General features: G+C 40.8%; 1 protein-coding gene across 1 annotated transcript; it reads right to left on the reverse strand.

Moving 5' to 3' along the window:
* Nucleotides 1-4,925: 4,925 nt before the first annotated feature.
* Nucleotides 4,926-25,465, reverse strand: nhlrc2 (NHL repeat containing 2). Its single transcript, XM_069691722.1, has 12 exons — nucleotides 25,217-25,465; nucleotides 23,332-23,484; nucleotides 18,726-18,775; nucleotides 17,524-17,929; nucleotides 16,498-16,619; nucleotides 16,285-16,414; nucleotides 13,744-13,837; nucleotides 13,157-13,388; nucleotides 9,850-9,972; nucleotides 9,411-9,620; nucleotides 8,985-9,198; nucleotides 4,926-6,638 (listed from the first exon to the last, which is right to left on the reverse strand). The coding sequence occupies exons 1-12, from the start codon at nucleotides 25,377-25,379 to the stop codon at nucleotides 6,376-6,378; spliced, it is 2,160 nt and encodes a 719-aa protein (XP_069547823.1). The 5' UTR covers nucleotides 25,380-25,465; the 3' UTR covers nucleotides 4,926-6,375.

A 25,465-nucleotide genomic window follows, 5' to 3' on the forward strand; every position in this document is an offset into this window, starting at 1 on the left:
TCCAGTGAAAACTGTGTCCAATGAGGGCTGCGGGGTTATCCGGGGCAACAGCACTGTTTCAAAAATGCTTTGCTGTTTAGAGTTTTTAAAATTGAACAACTCCAGTCACAAATTTTCAACACTGCAAGCATCTCAAACCAAAATCTGGGTGTCGTGATCGTTTAGGATGCTGAGTTTCTAATAGAATCAATTTCATTTTTAGAAGCTTTTATATCTGAAAAACTGGCCTGAAATCCTTGAAAACTATTTCCCAACTTTGCTGATGTATAACCCGTCTCTTAGAGCCCACATTTAAAGCAAGTGCACCTCTTTGTTGTAATTCAACTTTTCAAAATGTTGTGCAGCGGTTCGCTCACTTAAAAAAAAATAATATATATATATATATACTCTGCAAAGTGCACTTGACCAGTGGAACAGCAGCTACGTCCCACATATCTTCATGCAAGCTTCGCGAGCAGGAATAAAGCCAAGTAGAGAAGGTTCAACTTGACTTAACAGCTTGACCTCATGTGCCAACACCAGCAAAAAGTCAAAGCTGATTTCAATATTCGACGTGATCCTTGACGTGATCACTTCACGTTAATAGAATGAGCTCGAGTGTCTGAGCAGAGGTGAGCGGCAGAGGCAGACCAACTGGTACGACGCGTTCACGGGGGAGTGGGGGTAGATTTTCAGCAACTCTAATTATCACTGAACCTTTCTTTTTGTATTCACATTCTTTCTGCACTGTCACACAGGCAGGACATACGGTAATAATATTTCATCTCCTACACTGATATGATCTTAATGGATCCCATTCAGGCAAAATGAACAGCGAATAGATGATTCTGCAATTAAAACCGTGGAAAAAAGAAAGAAAAGCGATTATCTTCACTAAACCTCCATATGCTTAACTGTTCGCCCGACACATCGTTCTATAACTCTAGACATAATTAACTCGGTCACCTCATTTTAAAGTCACATTTTACGAGCAATTCATCGAGTAACAAGTAATCAAGTGTAAACTCGCATGCATCATATGAGTGTCATAAGTGGAACTGGGCTCACAGGCCTTTGAGGAAGCTTTTAAAATCCTTTTGTGTGCTGCTGAAAGGAGCTGTGTGCTCGTGGAAACCCTTATCAGATCGCGCCGATTCAAAAATTCCCGTGGGGATGAGCACTTTTAAAATTCATATTCATTACATTCCGTGTCATCGTCGTACAGGCCGTGAGAACGCAGGCAGCGGACGAGGTGGCACCTCCAAGCTCCTCAGCACCCGACGGACTCGTGGCTTGGCGTTTTATCTCTGCTAATGTATCAGTAGACCATATGGTGATGTTTCTCGTGTGTCAAAAGTCAACCGAGACAATGGCCGCGCGTGTGAGTGGCCTCTAAACCGGAATCACACGGGGTTAATGATGCTGTCAGAAGGACGTCAGGGGAAGCAGCTGAGGGGACAGAGAGCGAAGACACAAGATGAAGGAGACGGGAGGCCGATGTAGCTCTTCTTCTGCTGCCTGCTTTTCCCTGATGATTTTTTTTTTTTTTTTTTCAGAAAAAGTAATAATGCTACTTCCACATTTATCTCAATCATTTTGTGCGTCATGTTTTTAAGCGTTTAGTGACTTTTGGGATTCAATTGACCACTACAACTCTGGATTCATAACCGTCGAGTCTCTACAACATTAATGACGAGTTTTATATTAGTATAATGCCATGATGAATGTGTAGTAACTTCCTTGGTTGATAATGGCGGATCCTGTTACACTCATAAGAAAAGCGTAGTTGGACAATTAGAAATGGATCCTCTCTGAAACAGTGGCCACAAATAAAGGTGATTAACTCAAACAGAAAATGTAATTTTCACGATTTAAATACATTTAACAAATGATCAGTGAGATGGAAAAAGTAAGTACGCCCCTTCATTAATCACACTTTTGAATCCATAAATGTAAAATCAGGGCTTTCAAATTAGGTGTAAAGGATTCGAAGCTCCATTGGCAGCGACAGGTAAACCTGTGACGTTGAGGGTCTGGTGTTGTCTTTACTCTGAAGTGTCACTGTGCAAAGATCTGAAAAGCTAATTAAGGTCTTCAAAAAAAAAAAAAAAAAGGTTGTGGATGGGTTAAGCAAGGGATTTAAATAGATCTCCAAAAATATTTGAAACAAATCACTACACTGTAATGACAATATTTGACAAGTGGTGTCAATTTCAAATAATTTGGACTGACCACCCCAGCAGATTCAGCCCACCAACGGATGCAAAAAAAACAAAAAACAAAAAAAAAGGAAATCTTCAAGAATCCCCCAAAATTTTCTCATAGGATCTGCAGATATTTGCAGCTGTTGGCATGTTGCTGCGTCAGTTGCTCAACTTTGACTGGCAGGCTGGAAAAGGAAAAAGCCTTTGATGTCAACAGTGAAAATTAGATCAAAACATAAAGACGAACACCAGACCTTTTGGAGGAATGTCCTGCAGACAGAGGAGTCAAAGAGATTGGCCACAGTAGCAGTGGGCACGTTTTGAGGCAGCGTCTCGGGAGGAGAACCTCGTAGCAGCTGTAAAACACGGTGGTGGGGACGTTATGATTTGGAGTTTCATCTTCGCGTCAGGGACCGGGCAGCCTGCAGTCATTGATTCAGCTATGAGTTCTGCATCGTGTCAAAGATTGCTTGAAGATAATGTGAGGACATCCGTCCCAAAGTTGAGTCAAAAGTGGACCTTTCAGCAGGACAAGGACCTTTAGCACACAAGTGAATCAGCTCAAATGGAGCGCCACGGAAAGGCCTCATTAAAGCCCAAATTTCAATCCCATTTCAAATCCCACCACAATAGGGAGTAAATTTAATTAAAAAAAAAAAAAAAAAAAAGGAATTTTGCATGGAAGAGGTCAAAAGTGTCAGCAACTTGATGTCAGAGAGAGGTAGACAGTTACAGAAAACGCCCAAGTTATTTCTGCTTGAGGGTGTAATAGTAGCCTCTGAGGCCAGTGGTGTACTAAATGTTTCTCCACAGAAGAATATTACATCTATTGATAATGTTGGTGAATAAATGATTGAAAAAGCTAATTTTCCTTGTTGTTTAAGTACCTTTATCTGTAGGTACTGCATACAAGTGGATTGATTGTTTGCTTTGTCCAAATACGTAAAAAGAGATGCATTTATTTTTTTTCATCCGACTATACGTCTTCAGTAGAAACCTTGCAGCTGGATGGGATTGTTTTCAGTATTAATTAGGGCACATGCAAATCCTTGTGTGCTGTTTTTGTTCAATATTGATTTTTAATTTCTTGTTTTCAAAAGCTACATTTATTTCTCATTTCTCATCTAATTTAAAAAAAAAAATTTTATTCCGTTTGATGTTGTGCACCACTGTGGTCAATTAATGTTAGGTATAAATGTGCTAGATAGATAAAATGACTCGACTTGAACACCACAGACGGAAAGTGAAGTCCTAATGTGTTGAGAGACAGACTAACGGGTAGCTGCTCTGGGTATTTATCATGTTATTTATTGACGAGAGAAATATAAACAGTTCCAGCCTTGCTGTTTAAGTGTTTATTTGTCCTCTATCTAATCCGGTGTATTGGACTGATAATTGATGACTCATCCTTGCCTGAAAGGTAGTTTGTGCTTTCTCAGGATAATTTGAATAATCACTTCCAAGAAAACTTGTTTTTCTTACCCGTCATTGCGTTTTGATTTTTCTAGTTAGGGCAGCGCTTTAGGGTCGATGAATCTTAAAAGCATGAAAACAAAAACTTCCTACAGGACGTAGTGACAATAAAACGCTGGTTAAGTGAGCTTATGTGTCGTCTTGGAATACAAAGATGTCACATGGTCGCTGACCGAGAACCCCACGCGAGTCTGTGCTTTCTTCACTTCATTGAAGCATGCAGACTCGCTTTTTTAAGGCTGCGGTTTATGACTGTGTTCATGGCCGAAACTGGACTGGAGTTGTAACTTCTTCTTTGTTAAAGGAACGAGACAAACGAAAAGGTATTTACCGCATGTCGCAGACAGGAAGTCTTCCATCTGGGGTCATCTCCCGTGTAACCTGGCATTGTGACGAATCCACGTAGGGAGAGAGCTCATTAGCGAAGCCTTTGATAACATCTCTCATAGCAGAGCTGCGGTCTTTCAGTTTATAAATGTAGAAATTGATTTTATGCTAAATGACCTGATTCTCAAAAGGCTGGAAATATGTGAAGAGAGTCGAGAAGAATTTGAAGGGATGGCAGCTATGCAGTTCAGGACTTTGTAGGACAAGCTCACTCGCATACAAACCAGACTCGATTAAAAAAAAAAAAAAAATGCTTTATTAGTTTTTTCTTAAAGCCGGTCCCTTGAAGACAAAAGCAAACACGGGCCCGGAAAGAACTTATTGCCACTCAAGCTTATTAATGTTCATTAAAAAATGCCGGTGGGATATCAAAGCTGAGAAAATACACTGACAAAACCTCTGCAGTTCATTTGAAATAAATAACTTCTCCCCCATTAAGGAACTCTATTGGTATTGCTTTGTCGTACAGTGAAAGTGTAATCAGTTTACACCATCAATACAGCGACGCTTCTTCCGAAGTCACTTGGGCCGAACGATCCAAACCAAATAAAGCAGTTTGACAGGCACGATGACGGCGATGATAAGCCAAACACTCGTAAGCCCGTTTCTGACAACAGCTCATAACTTTGAAAACCTACAAGGAAAAAAAAAAAACCACTCCATTTCCGCATCGTCATATTATATTACACAACAAATCCCTCTCGGTGATACAGTAGCTCGTTAGTAGAGCATCCCTTTCATATTATGTTCCCTTTGTGGAGAAGAGACGGAGTGTAAAAATGCTTCATTTTAATGAGTCTTTGCTTTCCTAATACAATATCCCACAGTGTGCAGCTAAAGCAGCAGTCAGTCGGTTTCATCAGTTCAAGAAGCCGCCTCCCCCTCATTGAAAACAGGCACTGTATTCACGACTTAGATAACAGTTATATTTTACAGTCCGCAGCAAAGGAGCACCTTGTAGCATAAATAATCATAATCAAAAGTAATAATCAGCCAAACAGAGAGAGGACACAGAACAGGGCTGTCGTTCACGAGGGGCGCCTTTGAGACAGCGAATGTTCTCAACAGCTTAAGACTATTCGGTCTGTGGCGACACGCATCTATGGAGAAATATTTATGGAAGCTTGATGAGTGTGTACTGAAAAAAAAAAAAAAGTACAAAGTGAAGATTTGAATTAATACTCTGGCGATAGAAGATTTTAAACATAATAATGATAATGATAATAACAAATGTGATTCTTTGCATAGATAATTTCTCAAAACGGCATAGAGATATAAGCTTCATATCTTTCCACCTACTACTTATCACTTGACTGAGATGAGATGAAATGAAAGATTGGAGATTTTTAGTCTCTTATCCTCGTAATCGTTTTGTGATTTCCATATAATTTTGAGAAATTGTCTGTAACTTGATATTAGCATTCAAAAGTAATGCTTTTGCAGCCAAAGGCTGAATAAAACTGATCTTCCTACTATGTAATTACTAATACGACTAAAGGAAAAGTTCTAATAATTCATGTGAGAAATGGCTTCAAACACAAACAGACTGTTTCTGCTATTTCTTCAAAAGGAAACTGTTAAATAATTCATTTTTGGGAGTTTTTTTTACATCGTTGTGTCTTTCAAATTCACAGGCATCTGGCAGTTATAGTGAAAATATAAAGCTTATCAGAGGTTTTTGCTTTTACTTTGTTGTCAATATTTGCAAGTAATTTGTTTCCCACAGCATATGACAGAAAATGTCTTTATTTATAGTTTGAGTGTCCATCACTCGCACCATCACCGTCACCTGTCAATTAGATGGTCGTAATTGATTAGGTTTCTCATTAAATTCAAAGAACATCTTTTTATTTTCCTGCATTATTTAGTCTTGTGCTTTTTAAGTAAGAGATTAACAAGGAGTGGAACTTTTTTATTATTATTATTATTATTATTTATCTAAAAACTGTCCTTTTGATAATGTGAAAATGTTTCTTGCAATTAGCACAACCCATCTTTGTTAAATAAATATCGTATCTGAAAGACGTAGATTATTAGGCTGATGTTCTGTTTTGTGTACAGTCTTTATAAGACTGCAGGAGATGGAACTACTCGCATTCCTATCAATAACTGTCTGGAACATTACGGCACTGATGCATTATGTCATCTGAGTAGTTTGAAATAAAATTCTCCTGAAAATCAGGTTTGCCCCGAATTGCATTTTTGTCAAAAGTGAATGTCGCAAACAGTCTGCTTTCTTCTTTCAGAACATGAGCTCTCTTTAGCCGAGGCTTGACCTCTCCACACAATGGAAAGTTATTGAAGTTATTTTGGCAAAGTCGTGTAGGTGGTTTTAGAAAGCATGAGCCAGCGCCACAGTGACCTCTCCCTCTCCGGGAATGGCACTTATCTGAAGAGGCTGGTAAAACGAGGCTGCCTTCATCATACAGGCTTTACCTGCGTCCGTACAGTAGTATACCCAAACACCCAAAGTGAGGCCGGGACTGCTGTTCGGCTCCTTCACAGCAGCCGCAAGTCTGGCTGAGACGCAGAGGGGCTGCGAAAGATCCACAATGTCGCCAGTGATCACCGGACCGTCGAGCAGCAACTCATTACCTATGAAGAAACAGGGAACGCTGTCAAAAAGGACTAAATCAAATGTCAAATAGAACGAGAAGCATATTAAGTCCACAAGACTCGGTTAAATGGGAATAAGACAAGGAATGAATTAAGGAACGGATGAAGTGATCAAAGAGTCTGCAGCTGCCCGGGCAGCTGCGTGATGCCGTCTCCGTTGGAAACTCTGTGTCCTATTCGCCTCCGCTGGCTTGTGTTGTCCCGCAGGGCTCGATTTCAGGGCCCGTTATTCTTTTTATGTGTTGCTCTTGGTACAGATCATAAATAGTTTTCACATTCCGTATCATCTATTTTGCAGATAATATCCAACCCCACTTTTAACTCGGGTTTGCGGTTATCTTGGCTTTTACAACTCAAAGCAAATAAGAATGGGCTTTTAGTTGTGGCTGGGGTTGTCCCTTTATCTTCTTGAACTCTTTTTTTTTTTTTTTTTTGTATGTCGTTTGCCTTTGTGACGTACTTCGTGACTTTAACTGTGAAAAGCGCTACAGAATTTTTTTTTTTTTTACACATTTACCTACTTAGATGCGGAAGTGCTTTGAGCTAAATGCTACTGCCAGCATGCCAACGTCAAATATCTGGTCATAAACCAAGTCAAATGTTGACCTGATGATGCCGCTATGAGAACGGTTAAAGTGACCACTGACGTTATTACAATTCAACCTGGGGGCAGCATAAATGTCTGAGCCAAATCCACTCGGTGTTTGTCTCGAAATCAAACTGCTGGCGATACTCCACGTGAAAAGTCAGGCCATTACCCAAGTCATCAGGAAACACCGACCCTCCGGGGACCACAAATATCTGCACGAAATTTCACGGCAATCCATTCAATAGTTGTAGCTACAGAATTGAATAAATATCTCCAGCCCTCCCCAGGCATTCACTGCCAACGGCGCTGAAAACGAGATCAATCCATAGTTTGGACCCGTATCAGTCGCGGTGCCGCCATACTCTGAGGAATAGCAGCACACTGTGCTTTTATGAGAATTGTCTGCCTGGCATCAGCGTGTGTTGGTGAGTGTGGGACTGTGCAGCATGTGGAGCAGATCGGCCCGAGCCTGAGCATTACGCAGCACCGCTAAAATTGAGTCCGCTGAAATATTAACCTAAAACCTACATAACCTCACCGAATCAGTCGACGTAAGGGCGAGGACATTAAGCGTCTGAAAAACGGAGGATGTTTTTTTTTTTTTTAGAAACAAACACACATCTGAAGAGACAAGACCACCGAGAGATGAATGAAAGTCCGACAGAAAACGCTAAGAATTTCAACTGTGAGAAAATATTAGGCTGGAGAGACGACGAAATCCGTGCCAGCGGTGATTAATGAAGCTGATGTCTGACACGAGGTCCCAGGGAAGCCATTTTTGAAAAGCCACTAAAAAACAATTTAGATTTGGCAGGGACTTTTAACTTGATCCATTAAAATTGTTGCCTCTGCTCTGATCTGATCAGCTTAAGTCTAGACTGGATATAATGGGACAGCGGGGATCACGTAACATAGCCCGGTAGCTAATTATGTGATCCAAGGCATGTCGTCTTATCGAAACGCTCTAAAAATAGCCCGCTGATATCGCTGACTACACGCTGCATCGCTCTGAATGATGGAAACACTTTAGTTCCAAACCTAATGAACGGACCATCAACCGTCACTGACATGACATCCAAATCGCTTCGCACTCGATCCCCAGAATACGGTTGATTACAGTAGCATGAGGAAAAATGAGCACCATTAAATACTAGAACTTCAAGGGCCGAAAATCATACACTAAATTTGTCTACGTCACGTACAACTTCACCAGTTTAAAATGGAGCCCCTGAGTGATTTTAGTATTCTTCCACCCTGTAGCTGTGAACCATTAACCCCCCCCCCCCCGACATGGGCCGGCGGGGTGAGAATCTGTGTGTTGTGCAGTGAAAATGGCACCACGGTTAGGCATCATTCACTTATTGTTTTGACAGAATTATGGCTCACAGACCGAAATAAAGGCTGGTGGGAGTGAATGAGAGGATCACTCCCACAACGGGGCCATTAGAAATGTGCAGCACAAGCTCAGGTTGCAATGATACTTTTGAAAACAACAGTAGGTCTATCCTGAATACGAGTTAATCACGCCTCTCTCGGCAGCAGACACGTGCACTTTCGCAAAAGCACCTATTTCTTGAAGTGTGGAAATGGGCTTTCGCTTTTCAAACCTGGAGACTGTCCGTCTTTTTAAAATACGAGTCTCGTACTACTACAGCAGTAATGTTATTGTAACATACTTACAGGCTCAATCAGAAAAAAAAAACAACCTTTGTAACGATGATTGAACTTGGTCTCACCCTCAGCTGACAGCGCCCAGCAGCTCGGTGCTTCTTCAGTGAGTTTGGCTCCTTCCGGAAGTGAGACCGTCAGTGACATGGTGACGGTCTGGCCTGCGGACACCGCCACTGGTGGCATTTCTTTCCTGGCAGCTGATTTAGGCAGCGCGGGGGCTTTGGTAGGCCTCGAAGACTTAGTGGACACCGAGTCTGTGCTGTCAGTGGTCACGTGGAACTGGACGAGAGAAAGATTTGAACAGCTGGAGTAAAGAAGAGCCACCGACACTTACAAATGTCCCGTCTTTGTCACCTTTTACCCAAACGCTCAAGAGTGCAAAAGCATTTAGGGAAGATGAATTACTCAAACACGGGCAAAGTGTGAAGTACTTCCTGAAGGTTGGACATGTAACAAACGCACGCAACACACACACACACACACACACACACCAGTGAGACAGTCTTGGAGACCAGGTCCAGCACTTTGACTTGGTGGTTGTTGGTGTCGGCAACGTAAAGCAGCTTCCCGCCGTCGCCAACGCAGATTCCTCCGGGTTCATTGAAGCAGGATTTGTTGAAGTCAGGGCCCAGAGCATCTCCAGCCTCTCCTGTCCCTGCTAACGTCCTACACTGCTTTGCCTTTGGATCCACCACCTTGATCTGATTACGATCAAAGGAACATAGACACAACCAAAAAAAAACAAATGAGGGCTATTCAAAAAAAAGTTCAAGTTCTGCATGTTCCCCGCAGGGTATTAAATCAACAGAAAATTCTAACGATTTGCCGATCCACTCAACAAGCTGAAGGAACCTACAGTGACAACAGAAGCATTAAGCGGGAGCACAATACTTTGCTTTGAGTTGCAGCCATGTGACGTGCCTCAGTTACCTTGTGATTGTAGGAGTCGGCCACATAGAGCAGGCTTTGTTCAGTAGCCCAGGCAACACCGAGAGGATGCTGCAGTTTGGCTTCTACTCCTTTACCGTCTACATCCCCAAAAGCAAAGAGGTTCTGGTTCAAAGAAAACAAAACATTCAGAAGAGATCAAGTAAAGACAAAAATACATTAAAAAAAAAAAAAAAGCCCAAACTGTGTCACAAATTGTGACCCCGATGTCTCAGCTTACAACGAGTCAAAGAATTGAACATCCAATCTAAAATTGTAAAATGCCTTTAACCAAAAAATAAAATTAAAAATAAAAAAAAAATTAAGAAAGTTGAAGCCTTTTCTTTACAATTAATGAACAGTTTCCATTAGAAGATCTCATGAAATAAAAACATAGAAGCAAAAATAGCTTTATCTTAGGGGGTCTCTGAATAATTTATACCGTACCAAAACTCAAAGAGAAAGAATGCGTCACATTTGTCCGAAACACTGGCAAGATCTTTCGATCACATTAGTGACAATTAAAAATAATTGTCCAGTGACTCATTCTTAAAAGCTTTTGAAGAAAAGTACAATAACATTTGTGATAAATGCCGTTCAAATATTACAAACAGTAGCATAATATTTATACAATTTATCAGTATAATTATGCATAAGTAATTAGTTTTCAACATGACCCGAGCAGATAAAACACTATTATAGCCAATCAACAACCAATTTGTAACAAATTGGGAAGGATTAAAATAGATAGCTTTACATTCTGTATCACTCGGCTCAAAAGACAAAAGACAACAATCTTACTAAAAGTCTCATGATTGTCTACGGCTCACTGACTCTCCACAGCTGCACAGTGCCAACATCAGCGGCTGGAAATGAAAAAAAAAAAAAAAATCTATGGGAAAAAAAAAAAAAATCTGTTTCTGAACTTGCAGTCGTTTCAAATGCTCGTGTGTTTACATGTGCTCAAGATGTTCACCCTCACTGCAGCAGGGAGGCTGCTGCTAGCAGGGAGGGGAGATCTCTCGGCAGCGCAAATTGAACTGAAGCAGAACAAAAGGGGAACATTTCTTTGGTGAAAACATTAACTCGGATACTTTTACTTTACTTACTTTTAATTTGGAAAAAAAATGTCAGTTTAAATGAATGCCGGTTTAAAGACAAAAATTGTGACAAAAAAAATGGGCAAGGGCTGAAGTAACAGTTTGGCATTTTGGGAATTACGTTAATTGGTTTTCTTGCAAAGAGTTAGATGACAAGATCAGTATTAATTATTCATGTAAATATGAAGCTTCAACCAGCAGACGGTTAACTTGGCGTAGAATCAACGCAGTAAGAAACCGCTGGCCTGCCTCTCGTTCTTTATGCATCATCACCTCAAATCAATCTGAATCAACCTAAACCAAATCCAATCCAAGTCAAAGTGTAGAATCAACACACCACATGGTCACGAAAAACACTACACAATTACAAAATAACATACCGCAAGCAAAGGTTTATTACCTTTTATTACCAGCACACACCACAACATTGAAACATCAATGTTAAAAAAAAGATAAAAATGTCGCAACCTAAGCCTCCAGCAGCAGGGTCACCTGAGCCAGCCCTCACTGTGAGGACCATTTATCAAATAGGGAAGAAAAAAAACTCAACATTCGACTACTTCATATCTTGTTTTTCAAACCTTCCAAACAACGAGTTTGTCAGTATGCTTTAGAGAAGCTGGTAGGCAAATGTGATAAAGCCTTAGTTACAGACAAGCCGACTATTCCCCCCCCCCCGTTTCCAATCTTTGTGTTCTGCTAAACTAACCAGCCGCCAACTATAACTTAATACAGATATGTGGTAGTGATATTAAGTCTTGATGTGAAAGAGAGCTACCGTATTTGGCAAAATATCAAACTTTTTCTTAAAAATTTTAAACACTGTGTCGCACAGTTGATAGAGCTTAGCTACCTGTATTAAAGCGAATAAATCCTGTTTCCTGCTACAATATTGACCGCGGTATGTCATCAAATTATACTCTCTTCTTAAGCATCTCAGGACACTGAAAATCATCCTAGGAAGGTTAGTAAGAATAGAATTAGAGCAGCACAGTAAGAGACAAAAATATTCAAGGAACTGGGGAATTAATAGGTAAATTGCCTGATACAATGTGCTGATGCAAATATGGTGACAATAGCAGCACAGACATGAAAGGTGTTGCCTCGGATGCACATTTAAGTGTCACAGCTTTAATCCTCTTTAAAGTTTCTGTCTCTTCACTTTAATGGGGTAAATGTTTGTGGACCGCAGACTTTACATTTATGTATTTTTCTGGCTCTTCGCCACCATGAATAAACTCTGTACGACCTTCTAGTTCATTACTTATTATTCTTATAGGAGCTTTAAAGCTCCAGGGACCATAAAAAATAAATCAGTGTGGCATGAAAAAAACAAAACAAAGTGGCTGGAAGGACATTAACACATGACCAAAAATTGTTTTTCAGGGTTTGCTTCAGCAACAAAGGGAGGCTGTGTTTATTTTTGTATTTTTTGGGGGTTAAACCAACATTTTCTAGTTATAGGAAAACAGTCCTGAACCAGGAGTTTTTTGAGAGTTTTGAGAGGCTGGAAATGTGGTACATTAATGTGCAGGTTTTACATCCTGTCTTTTCTGTTGATGTATTGCGGCAGGTACGGGACATATTATCATTGAAAGTACTTGCACAAGGTTATTCGAGTCTTAGAGGCTGCTTGAAAAATTGAATTTTAATTTCCTCCACCTTCTTTTCAAACTGGTTTTCACTGTATTCCAGTATAGAAATCACTGGATTATAAATTCTCCTTTTTCACAGGCACTAAAATGGACAAAAACATCTATGGCATTAATGGACCCTAAATCATCCAAAGAGTGATGATTTAGCCACTTGGGATTCAATTGTTGCTTGCTCTCTGTGGCTGGTTTGCTTAAATCCAATTGTTATAAACCACCTGACCATTATAACGTAAAGAAAACAAACTAGAACATGTTTCAGGCCAAGGACCTCCAAACTGATAGAGATGGAGCAAGGACCCCTTACTATATATATTATATAAAATTGTGTTTTATATTAAACTGGAGGAATGCAGGAGGCTTGGAGGGACATGTCCAGGCTAGTCTCGCGCTGTGAGTGAACCGGTGCCCAGTGAACCCCCTGCAGTACCTCTGCGGACCCCCTGTTGAAGGCCTCTAAACTAGAGTATCCATCGGAAGAAAGGAAAAGATAAATGGCAGAAAAAGATAACTTTTCCCGCAATTTATTACTCCATCCATCATCTGCCGTACACCCACCAGCGGGTCTCTCTCCCCCCCAACCAGCAACTTGACGGCTCCGTCCTTCAGCGCCAGCGTGCGGATGGTGCTGCTTTCACTGTCGGCCACGTACAGGCAGCTCCAGGGCTCCTCTGGGGCTGCGGCCAGGCCTGAAGGCTGAGCGAAGCCGGCCTTGTGGGGGTACGCGTTGTTTCTGTTCTCTTCGCTGCCGCTGCCGGCCCATCGCACGCACGTCCCTGCCTTCGACTCACTGTTAAATTTGCAAGATAGAAGATAACAAGAAAACACCGAGCTACATTGCAGGATACGCGGAGATCAAATAAAGCACGGAATCGGACTCTATATTTATTATAAACATGGATGTTTGATGATGTTAGGCTTCCCCTCTGTTGAATTTGTTTATTTGCGATTAATGGAGAGATATTATTACATAATATTTAACTAATTTCTTGTAATTTTGCCGGTCACATGTATGCTGTTTTTTTCATTACTTCAAAAAAAAAAAAAAGAAGCATAATAACCACATCCAGATATAAATGTTATCAGTGGTTTTGAGGGGGTTGCTGCTGCCGAGTGGTCATGGCGGTCGTGCACGAGTCTCTCACCTTCCTTTGGGCAGCTTTCCATCTGCTAGGAACAAAGCCCAGATCTGATGAGTCCCTGCCATGGCTATCCACAGCACGTTGTCCTCCACACCGCCTACACAGGCGAATGAAACACATACAAAAACATATTGTCAATTTGGAACCAGAATGCTTGTGTCGTTGCTTCTGGCTGTCTATCAGTCAGCGTCAATATCATTCAAAACTCCACTAATACTTGTCCTCAAGGTGAAAGGTTCTTTGGTGTGTTTGGAAAGTTAACTTTGAGCAAAGAAAAGTTTGTCTTTTATAAATGAAAGAAACAGCAAAATGAATTTAGGCTATTGAGGACCAAAAAAAAAACCTCCACCGGTCCATTTGGATTTTTAAGAGGCATTGCTTGTTTGGTGAAGGCTGAGTGTCAGAAATGAGTCAGAAATGCAGCTCATCAGGTTTCCAGTCTGACAAAGGCTATATGCCTCCTCTGACGATCTCCACAGAGACCATACTGTCATCATGACGGAAACACATTTCTTACAGACATGCAGAGTCTCTGTTGTATTTTTAACACAGTGCAGAATTCAGGCCTTCTTGATCACATCTGGTGGAGTGTCAGGAAGAGCCTACATCCCTGACTCACAGCATCAATGCCAACATCCTACTTTATAGTTGAAAAAGTGAGAGAGCCTCTTGATCTGGTCAAATTAATTATTCAACCACATGGTGAATGGTAAATCGTGAATATGCGATGAGATCTGATACAACATCCTCCGACCACGTGGTGACGCTTCACAGCAGCAGGTTGCAGCATCCATCGACCTGAGCTGAAAACGGGACTAAGACCTATTACTGCTTATAATATCACGCGTGTAATGGTGAAATAATGTGGCTTACATCCTGAGATCTTTGCTATAAATTCATTGATTATGACCACACCTCTACAACGTAAACTGACTGCGAACGAGTGCGGTGCTTGCCAAAGTTGCAGGGACAGACGCCTGCTAGTAAACAATGTTAACCTGAGGCAGAGAGGTTGTAGGAAAAACAGATGACATCATAACCTCAAGTAAATGTTTGTTTCGAACAGAGGTCTCCAACCAGTGAATCGCGACCTACCCGGTAGATCAAGGAGCTCTGAGGAAAAAAGGTGAGACACCCCTGTTTTAGAATCTTTCATCAGTTTAGACTCCTAAACTAAACTAAAATGGACAAATTAAACAATTCAGTTGAGTTAATTAAGGACATCATGAATTTGTTATTTATTATATTATATTGAGCAACAATACAAATCACTGACACGGGTATGCTCCTACAATCAGACATACAAAGAAACTAATAGAAATATCTGAATAAACTATAAGAAACTAATAGAAATTTAGACATTTTTAATTATTTGGTAATAAATATTGAAGACTATTTATGACCAAATCAGAATTACTATTAAATATCAACATGTATGAATGATGCCATCCCTACCAGGAGAATGAAACAGTCATGTGATATTAAACAACAACGTGAATGTGCTCGTGGGATCTGCTGGTCTGCCATTTCGACATATGACTACAATTCTTTACTGCCCACAGAAAGACAATGTATAGATCAATCATTTAGAAATAAAATAAAAAGGTCTGCGCTTTTCAAAGACTGAGTTAAAAAAGCTTTCTGCTTTGATTTCTGAAAAATGAGTGTCACATAGTAGAAGACATTAATAATGAAGGAACTCTGAATGCTCAAGGCAAAATAATAAAAGCCAAGCGTTATGAGGGATTAAGCTTTGAAGTGAAGTGGAGGTTTTAGGGTTACTTTGTGAGAATATAAAAGACCTTGTCGGGTAGTTTACAAGAGTTTATGACCAGCTTAGTTTCCATTTACTTATTGATATTCGTTGTCAAATGATTTAGTACAACTAAAATGAAGAATTTGCAAAGAGTTAAATTTTTGCTGTATCCCCCCCATGAATTAGATCATACAGAGAAAAAAAGCTTCTTCCAATAATTTAATTCGCTGACTCAATTTGCTATCCACCCCTGAGACTCCCTAAACATGACATGTAATTTACGCACTCATACCTAGTCAATTCACAACAAGGAATGCTGTTGGAAAAAGTGAGGACTTGGATATTAAGAGTTTTTGGTCCAAGATTGTTCTGTCTTTGGTTTCGGGAAGTTAGTTAACGGGAAACATGGACACCTCCTACGCAATGTCAGAAAGGTCTGGGATAAAGGGAGTCTATGAAGCTATCTGGCCATGTGACATGCAGTTTGGAGCGCCCATAACTCCCACTGTAAATAATTCCTGTTGTTAACACACTTCTCCTCCCTCAGCTTCATCTTAATCTGCCAGAAATCTGTGAAATAACGAGGCCAAAGAATATCTCGGCAATGTGAGGGATCGGACTGACTCTCAGGAATTAATGATGGCATCGTAGAACGTATGAAGAAAACAAAAAACAGATTAGAGGGACTTTTGTATGGTTAGCATTGAGGAAGGAAGGGTGGGCACAGATGGGAAAGAAAATAAAAAGTTTCCCATCAAAATCCGGTCAGGCCATATGATAGTACTCACCAGCCGTACCAAGAGTCACATCCCAAGGAGAGCTGATTGGCTGCTGCGGTCCCTTAGCCCCGCCCTCTTTGTCTGTACCTTGAGCACCTACTCCAGCGAGAGTGCTGACTCTCCCCTCTGTCAGGTCAATCTGACACATAAACACAAGTAGTCAGGCATAATGTACATGCAGACGTGAAGATGATTGATTTAAGAGACAGAGGTGGGCGCTACCTTTCGGATCAGGTGGTTTTCCGTGTCGGCCACATAGACTATGTCCCCTTTAATGGCGACACCCTGAGGGGAGTTAAAGGAAGCCTCGGACAAGTCGCCATCTCGTCTCCCACTTTCAGGCCCTGTGACAGAAGTGACAATCCGGTGAAATTTAGGGTTCTGGGTGTCCTACAATAGCTCACTCTCACAGCATATTAAACCCAGAAATCATTATTTTGTTCCACACGAAAGGAACCAAAGTCTGAAGTTGACTGACTGCCTCTTCTGCCAAGGTGAGAAGACGGAATGAAATGTATGTTTCCGACAGATTCTCCCCCTCATCATTGTCCCTTTGGGGCTTCGCAGGGAAATTTGTGTTACCTCCGACTCGTCATGTTCAGGTATTCAACACTTTATGATACCTGCCTCATGAGTTCTGTTTATTTACAGCAGCACAGGTGGCGTTTTTAATTACTTTCAGTGCATTACCTAGGTTATATCAATTTATGACTGTTGTTTAACCGTGCCCAGGAAGAACTGCCCTTTGTCAGTCAAGACAGAAGAAAGTAACGCCAACTTTATATCTGCTTCCCAACTCAGTGAACACGTATCAAAATACAGTATGTGTGCACAGAGAGATGAGGTCAACGACACAAAAATAAAAACCATTCCTCCATCCTTCCCCTCATTTGTCCACCCTTACGTCAATGCCAGTTCCCAGCGTGCTCTAGTCCCTGCTGTTGCCAACCTGTCTGTTGGTCTGTTGGTCTGCGGACAACACAGACGACCATGTGGCTCCTCTGAGGGTTGTGGAGGCATGAGAGTGATCTCAAAATACCAACACTGCCTAAATATTGTTGTGTAATTTGTCCTGATTTTACTTCATAAAAAAAAAACCAACAAGAGCACATACTTAATGTTTTTATCAATTAATCAATAAAATCAAAACACATTACAACACAAAGATTTTTTTTTTAAACTTTTTTTTTTCCAAAGCATGAGGCTTGAATGCTAACATAAAATAGATCTACTTCCTGCCTTTCTTACCTCCTATGACATGCAGCAGGTGTCCACTAGAAGTCACAACCAGAACTCTGTGATGCCCAGTGTCTGCTACGGCCAGTCTTTCACTGCCGTCATCAATCGCCACCTTTCCGGGGAAGGAAAGGATGCTGGCTGGCACGGAGTCTCTGTACAGCTTGATTCCCACCGTGTGACTCTTCAGCTGGCCCAGCTCCCCGTAGTAACGCAGGGCGCTGTCGGTAAAAAGCATCAGCCTGTCACGGTGGCCTTCGCCCACCAGGGAGAAGAGCAGGTTGCCCCGAGGTCCCAGCAGGACCAGCGTGGGCCAGCAGGAGACCTCCAGTTGATGCCAGAGACTCGCCTCGCTGTCGTTGACCACAGGGTGGCGGACGTCGTAGCGGAGCACAGCGCTGCGAATGTTGTCCAGGACCTTTGAAGGTTCGGGGGCAAATGTGGTCGAATGAGAACATGTAAGGGAATCTGTCGACGGATCTAGTTCTTCAGTAAACCCCTTACTTTAGAATATAAACTGACCTTCAGAATGACGCCAATTAAAGACTTTTTTTTTCTGTAGAAATGATTTTATCTCTATTATGTTATAGTAATCTTATTTCTCTTTTATAGTGCAAATAATATTCATAGAAATGAAAACTCACCCCTAGCAATAATGACACCAAGAATTGAATCTGCTGTTATTTAAACACAAGATTTTCTGGAGCAAAGAATGAAGCAAATTACTTATATTTTAGAGAATCCGAGTTAAAATGGTTTTCTTTTTCAATTTATAAAAATATTTTTGATTTTTCACAACAAAGTAGGAAAAGTACTGCACACATCAGGCATCTGAGATAATTCTTCTCTTTCCACACTGACAAACAGCTTCATAAAAATCAACAGAGACGAGATTATCTATATATCAAGAACAATTTCTGAGGATCTGATTACGTTTTCTGATCTTAAACGGATAATGGATAAATAATTCTGATAAATATTCATAAGCTGCCTAAATCAGATTCTCTCGTTGGTATGCGGGTGTAACATTACAGATGAATGTCCTGCCTTCGTCTTCATTTACCGAGTTTTTTCTCGACAGAGGATTGTCTTGCATCATACTCAGATTTAACAGCGTTTCCAAAATTAAATGACCTATTTGTTGATACATTAGTTTTAAAAACGCACACAAAAAAAGAAGTTCCCAGAGGTAAACAGACAATGAAAACACTTACTTTTTCATTGGGGAATTTGGCAGAGTGCACACCAACAATAACCAATCCATCTGAGAAGAAATAAAACAGAAAGAGACCAAATTAAAACACCCGATGGCAAGTTGTTTGGCAGACGAGTGTTTAAAACTACACTCAAAAAGCACAAAAACACACCAAACAAAAGACTTTTTATTTATTTGTTTTGTGATGTGGACAAAAAGAGAAAAATGATTTAATGACAACAAAGTGTGTGACCACTAACTGACAGACAGACAGACACAAAATGCTTTGAACTCGTGTCCAGACACGGCGGTAATCTCATTCACATCGCTGCGCATCCTTTTCTCCAAATCACTGTGTCAGCAAGTTGCATAAGCTCGATCAATAACACGTACACAAAGACACAAACACACAGATGGTAGAGTGGACTGAGAGAAAGCATTTGATTTTCCACTGACAACTTTAAGAGTCTTTCTTTGTTAACAAGTAAATACCAATCAAGCGTAATGCATTTTCTACATGAGGCTCCTGTCAATGTTTAAGTGGCTCCAGGCTGTAATTGGTCATCTTAGTCATTCCTCAGAAACTACCAACACGATGCTTATCGTGCAGACAATGAGAGCAACTGGTTCGAATTTGTGACTTCTGACGTTATGCGACTGAAATCTGCGGAAAACACGTTTAGGCCGGCGTTTTGAACAGACTCCTTTCAGGCGCTGAATTCACTTCACACAGAAGCAACTTTACGTAGCGGATCTCTCGACAAGTTTCCTTCCCGTTTCCCAGCCGGTGTGGGAGTCTATTGAAACACATGCCATTCCTAAATTTAAAAAAAGTCGACAACACCGCATGTAAACAGAGCCGGAGCGGAGGGACAGAAATGTCAACGCTACCTCGTCATTCGGAGAATACTTTATCCACATTGAATCGAGCATAATCGCAGAATGAGACATTTCCAAGTCCCATCACGTGTGATATTATAAACATTTAATGCCATTTACTGTTAGATTACATGTAACTGCATACGTTATAATGCAACTTTCTAAATCAAAACTGTGTTGGACCCTGACGAGGAAAGTTAAAGAACTTATTAAATAATCGGACTCCCAGACTGCTTTAAACGTATAACTACTTATCAACAACAAGGCTATTCGAGATGCTTTACATTGACATGAGAGCCTCCAGACTTAATACAAGAGTCAATATAAAAAGACACATATAGGATTTAAAATGATTAAAGCAAATGACAATAGAAGACGAATGTAGAATAGAACGAGAGGGGTAGTCAAGGAGTGGAGGACGGATGACAAGGACAATAGTCCACTCTTAAATAATATACAAATCTGCAACTGCAACCACTATACATGTCTGGACATATCTATAACTGTGGTAGTGCTACAGTTGTGCTGGCTCTGTTTCTCCCCTATGAAACCACTGTCACTAAGTGCTCCATAGGGAGTTTGAGCAGGTACACGTGTATCCCAGAAGATTGTGATACATTTCTAGAATCGCCTTTGTTCTGTCACTATTGACTTTTACTACCATCCTCATTTAGTAGACCAAAAGCAAATTTAATGAAAGTAAAAACGAATTAATGATCTGCGATTCAGATCTGCTCCAACATGTAATGGGTTCTTCCTTGGCCCATGATACATCCTTCCACCAAGTTTCATGAAAATCAGGCCAGCAGTTTTTCCACAAGCCCAATGACAGACCGACAAAAAAAAATACACAGCTCCAAAAACATGACCTCCTTGGTGGAGGAAATAAGGCAGATTAAAGATGCGAGTAAAAATGATAGTTACACTGCAGTGAGACAGCAATACATTGTCACAAAAGTAATTTAATAAAAGACAGTAGCAAACAGAAAATAACTGCACACCAATTTAAAAGAATTGAGAGTTCTTGAACAGCAGATCACACGTTTTCTGATAGTTTGTTCCAGATATGTGGAGCATTAAACTGAAAACTAGCCTCTACTTCTTTAGTTTTGAATCCAGCTTTGAGCCACTCTTATAGTCAAGATGCATACCGTTACATTAGTTCAAGATAACTTTTTCTTTGCCAGGCCAAAGTATATATATATATATATATTTTTTTTTGGTGTTTTTTTTGTTGTTTTTTTTAATTTAGATGTAATAATGCCAGTTTGGGACACGGCACCAACAACAAAAAAGCCGCCCTCTGCGAAATAGAGCCAACAGAAGTAGAAACACGATACCAACCAACCAACCAACCCCAAGCAGAGTAGCACCGGCACAGATTGCAGTGCCGATGGGTGGGTGGGTGTGGGTGAACTGTGGGAGTGACTGGACTGGGTGGCTCCCACACCTCAGTGACCAGAGCAGCAAACAGAATGTACCCGTCGCAGTGCCAAAGATAAGGCAAGTATGATAATGTACGGTGGCACTGCAGCGCGCGCGTGCGTGTGTGTGTGTGTGTGTGTGTGTGTGTGTGTGTGTGTGTGTGTGTTCAAGCTACACCGTTTCCTCAAATGATCCTCTGAAAAGGGTTGCTGCAGGATTTATGTACTTCAATTTAGGACTCTTTAAGACATTTTAAATTCTAAATCTGTTTTATGACTATACGAGTATGAAGAATATGAAAAATGTCCCTTGATTTTTTAATTTTTTTATAATGCTCATGCCCTTGGTAATTCTACTCATGAGATGCGTGGATTTATTGATATTTATATCACTTGATATCATTTTGCCGGCACTTTCTAGCAGTTTACAACAATATATCATATTAGCTAAGTGACCATTGAAACACGACCGGAATACGCAAAAGAAAATAGATGACTGAATGGATTTATGAATTAAAGATAACTGACTATTAGGGTCCAAGTGTAAGTTTTACAGGTCAGAGTTCTGACCAAGAGTCCTGGGGATTAATGGTCAGTCCACTTTCTGCTAAAAACACAGCTTTTATTTAAGTGATGTTACTGCCAATGGCAGAATTCAGTAAGCGACATTTAAAAGTTTGAACACCTTCCGAGGCCGTTTTTTGATTAAACTGAAAGCAGTGCCTTGCCGCAACCGAACCATGACCTTTTTTCTTCTTTTTTTTTTCTCAAGGTTTAAACAAACAAACAAATTGTTTAAAAGGAGCTGTGGACGAGTCACATCTGCTCAGACCAACTCATCCAACACCCAAGGCCAAGCAACCTTCTGGTGCCTCACCAAGTTCAGTCAAAGGGGGCAAAGACATGTTTGCTGCAGGTCAGTCCCGGTGTTAGATGTACAGTTGCTCTTGAGCACACAGCCCCAAACAGAATCATTTGAAACTAATTTTGGTAGTTATACGATTTAAGACTTTCTATTTGAAAATTAAGGACTTTGATACTTTTGTTTTTATGAAAACTGAATCCACTGCTTTTTAAGACTTTTTCCGGACGTACAATTTTCATGCTTGAAGCCTGCAGGATGCCAGAGATAATGCTTTTCATGGTTTAACTATATTTAGCACAAAAAACTGAACTACAGCAAAAAACAATTATGGGCCGTGTACTCACTTGGAAGTATTTTTAGCAACGGTCTCTTCACAGCTGAGATAAGAGCCTTGAATGAGGTACACCCGTTTCTCTGTCCCAGTGAACTTATCCATGTTCCCGTGATTCAGCATGACGCGTAACATGGCACCACTTGATTTGTGTTCCGTCATTGCAGCCTGCCAGGCTGTTGCTTCCTGCGAGGCCCACTGTAGGTGTCGACTGACTTTAAAGAATGGCAGGCCAGTGCCGCTTTGTAGAGGTGTGTTTAAGTGGATGAATGCCATTTAATTGCAACACAAGACCCACGTCAGTGGCACGCATGCAATGTTGGTGCCATAGTTATTCACTTCAGCACCAAATGTGCGATGCTCCACGGCTGAAAATTGGCCCCAAGAAATGCAACTCCTGTTTGAGTATTGTTTACAGTGTCCAGCTATTTAAAAGATGGAATGCATTCGTGGACTATTTTCGAAGATTTACGTCTTGAGCGAGAGGGCCGAGAGCGGCCGTGTCAGAAAATATTGGGAGACTGAATAACACACGGTTGTTTTCATTCTTGTCAGGGGGCTCATCATACAAGTCATTCCACCGACAAGAAGGATGCACGTGATCAGACGAGCTCGGCCTGAAATGCACGTGAAATTTAAATGTTACTCTGACGGATTTCTGTAGCCATGTGGTCAAAGTGTTTTACTTTAAAACATGCACAACGAAGCATGTGACGAGTGTTTGCAACCAAACAGACAAAAACAAACATGTGACGGAGAGATGCCTGACCGTTGCCTTTTAACAACATCATTAACATGAGTATCAAGCAATTTCTTAATTATGATAATTTAAGGAATTAATTCTTTGGCTCACACCTGATCATGGGTTTTGGTTTTCTTCATTTAGACAAGGAGGGCAGGTTTTAAAAGGACACTGAACACTTTTTTTGTCCTCGTCTTTCTTCACCTATGTGAAGATTCACTATTGTGTCAAAAAAATAATACGCCATCACACACTGTGGCTCTTCTTCATGTAGATTAAATGACCTATGAGAAAATGTCATTGTTTCCCTGCACCCTTATTTAATCTCACAAACGTTTAGGATCAAGCTACCCACGACGAAGACGAGCAAAAACAGGTACAAACCTTTAATAGAGTGCAGCTTCTCCAGCTGGTGCAGGTCGGGCAGGATGTGCATGCAGTTGATGCAGCAGTAAGTAAAGAAGTCCAGCAGCACCACTTTCCCAGCCAGCTCCTTGCTCAAAGACAGAGGCGCCTCCACGTTCAGCCATTCTAAACCTGGAGCGAATGACAGTGAAAAATGACGCAGTCATCTTTTTTATTTTTGTTTGGTCACAGTTTAGGCAAACGCTTTACATTGCTCACTGTTCTAAAAAGGAGGATCGCGGTCACGAAACACACCAAACGGACGTACCCGTCTCAGGCCTGACAGCATTCATGTCACATGGAGGAAAAAGTCAAGACAGCTGGGTGGATCAAAGCAAAGCCTCAGAAGTTCTCGCAGCCTAAATGTTCTATTAAATACCCCAAAATATTTTTTGTCGATCTGGATCAGGTCCCATAAGTTTCTTCACATGCACTGCAGACTGCGTCTGATAATGTTTATCACACTCGCATGCAATTGATACTTACAGCATACTGAGCACTAAAATCCAGCACGTAGTCCAATACGCTGCCCTCCATATAAATGTCTTATTTGGCCATGTATCCTTTAAAACCTAGATTATTAATTTCGGTAGCAACTGAACTGGTTAGATAAAACTTAAATGAAAAAAATAAATAAATAAAGTGAACCCTTTTATTTGTAGTTTACAGAGTGATGCAAACACAGACCGAAGAGGAGAATAAAGAAACACATCTTCTGACTAAAACTAACAAGGTTGAACTTAAATTGCATTATTTCGATCACACTCTCAGGATTATAGATAGCAGTGTCCAGCCTACATTTACAAGACACATTATAAATGGATGACAGTTATGCACCTGTAATTCCAGACTTTCCATTAATTAAGATGGGTTAATTGCTTTGTGTCTCCCCTCATGGTCTGGACTTCTTGGGGATGTAACAGTCCCATAGAGCCTTGTTTACTCTACTGTTAGATGCTCTACTGTAGATCACCATCTACTGGTGTGACGAGATATTGCTGACATGCCTCATCTGTCAGCAGAGGATCGATCTGGAGATTCATTTCAGGAGCTCCCCGCAATTAAACTATAACTTAAACTGGTTTTGTTTTCAGAAAAGAAAAGCATTTAAGAACGCTACCAATTTCAGGATAACTGGGGGGGAAAAACACTGTGCAGGGTTTTTACTTATTGTGTAAAGACAACAAAAAAAAAAAAACAATTTGGGTATTATAGATTTATTAGACTGAGCTGGTTTTAGGTACTACACACCCACCAAATGGAGTGAACTACAACTGTCCTCGATGTAAGAGTAGGACAAAACCTCGGTAAAAGTAAGATAGAAAATAAACATGATGCAACAAGGAAAACAATAAATAAGCGAAAAGAAGGTGTACTAGTAGCTATGTAATGAGTTGATTTAAAAAAAAAAAAAAAAAAAAAAGGCAGTAGTGGCTTCATAGTGCAAAAACAGCGGATGGAAATTTCCATTCTTGCACAATAATATTGCACAATAGTCCACACTGCACATAAACTAGTAGGTTACACTCAACTTGGGAGATTTTAAAGCTTTATTACGGTTCCTGTTCAAATAATGTCTGCTTTATTGTACAGTTGTATTGTTTTCATTGCGAATTTTGCTCTTGTGAATGTTTCTTGGTTGATTGTATCGCCAGCTGTTTTGGGGGGAGAAGATGAAAGACGTATTTCAACGTCTCCAAAGGAAAAGGTGCTTCGTACGCGCACCGTGCGTGCGTGTGTGTGCGTGTGTGTGTGTGTGTGCGTGTCGAGGCTTGAATTGACGCGTCGAGGGAACAAAACTCGAGTCAAAACTTTCGTGAGAGAAACGAGATGCTGGCAAGCTACGGCTGAAACGTGGTCTCACCTGACTGGAAATCGGGTATCTGCAGGTCCTCTCTCTCGTCCAGCTGCTTCAGATACTGGTGCACAAGTTCTTGCTTTTGTCGTTGTGTCGACGCGTCGTCCAGGTCGTAATCCAGCTGACTTTGGATGGGAAAGAGTGTGGAGAGGCTGCACTGAGACGCCATGTTTCCGGCTGCAACCAGCCAGTTAGGTAAACGAACAACGAAGATTCCTAGCGGTCATTTCGACACATGAAGTAAAAAAAAAAAAA

The sequence above is a fragment of the Brachyistius frenatus genome, unplaced genomic scaffold (genome assembly GCF_029030835.1).
Source record: "Brachyistius frenatus isolate BFR_SWC_R1_liver_20210118 unplaced genomic scaffold, ASM2903083v1 Contig_11, whole genome shotgun sequence".
Taxonomy (NCBI): Eukaryota; Metazoa; Chordata; class Actinopteri; family Embiotocidae; genus Brachyistius; species Brachyistius frenatus.

Bases quoted from the DNA above. Each gene is read 5' to 3' on its own strand.
- nhlrc2 (XM_069691722.1), bottom strand. From the start codon at position 25,379: ATGGCGTCTCAGTGCAGCCTCTCCACACTCTTTCCCATCCAAAGTCAG. The intron at 17,930-18,725 runs GTAAGTGTTTTC...GAACCTTCAAAG, and splicing joins CCAAATTCCCCAATGAAAAA to GTCCTGGACAACATTCGCAG. The intron at 13,838-16,284 runs GTGAGTACTATC...TCGCCTGTGTAG, and splicing joins TGTGACTCTTGGTACGGCTG to GCGGTGTGGAGGACAACGTG.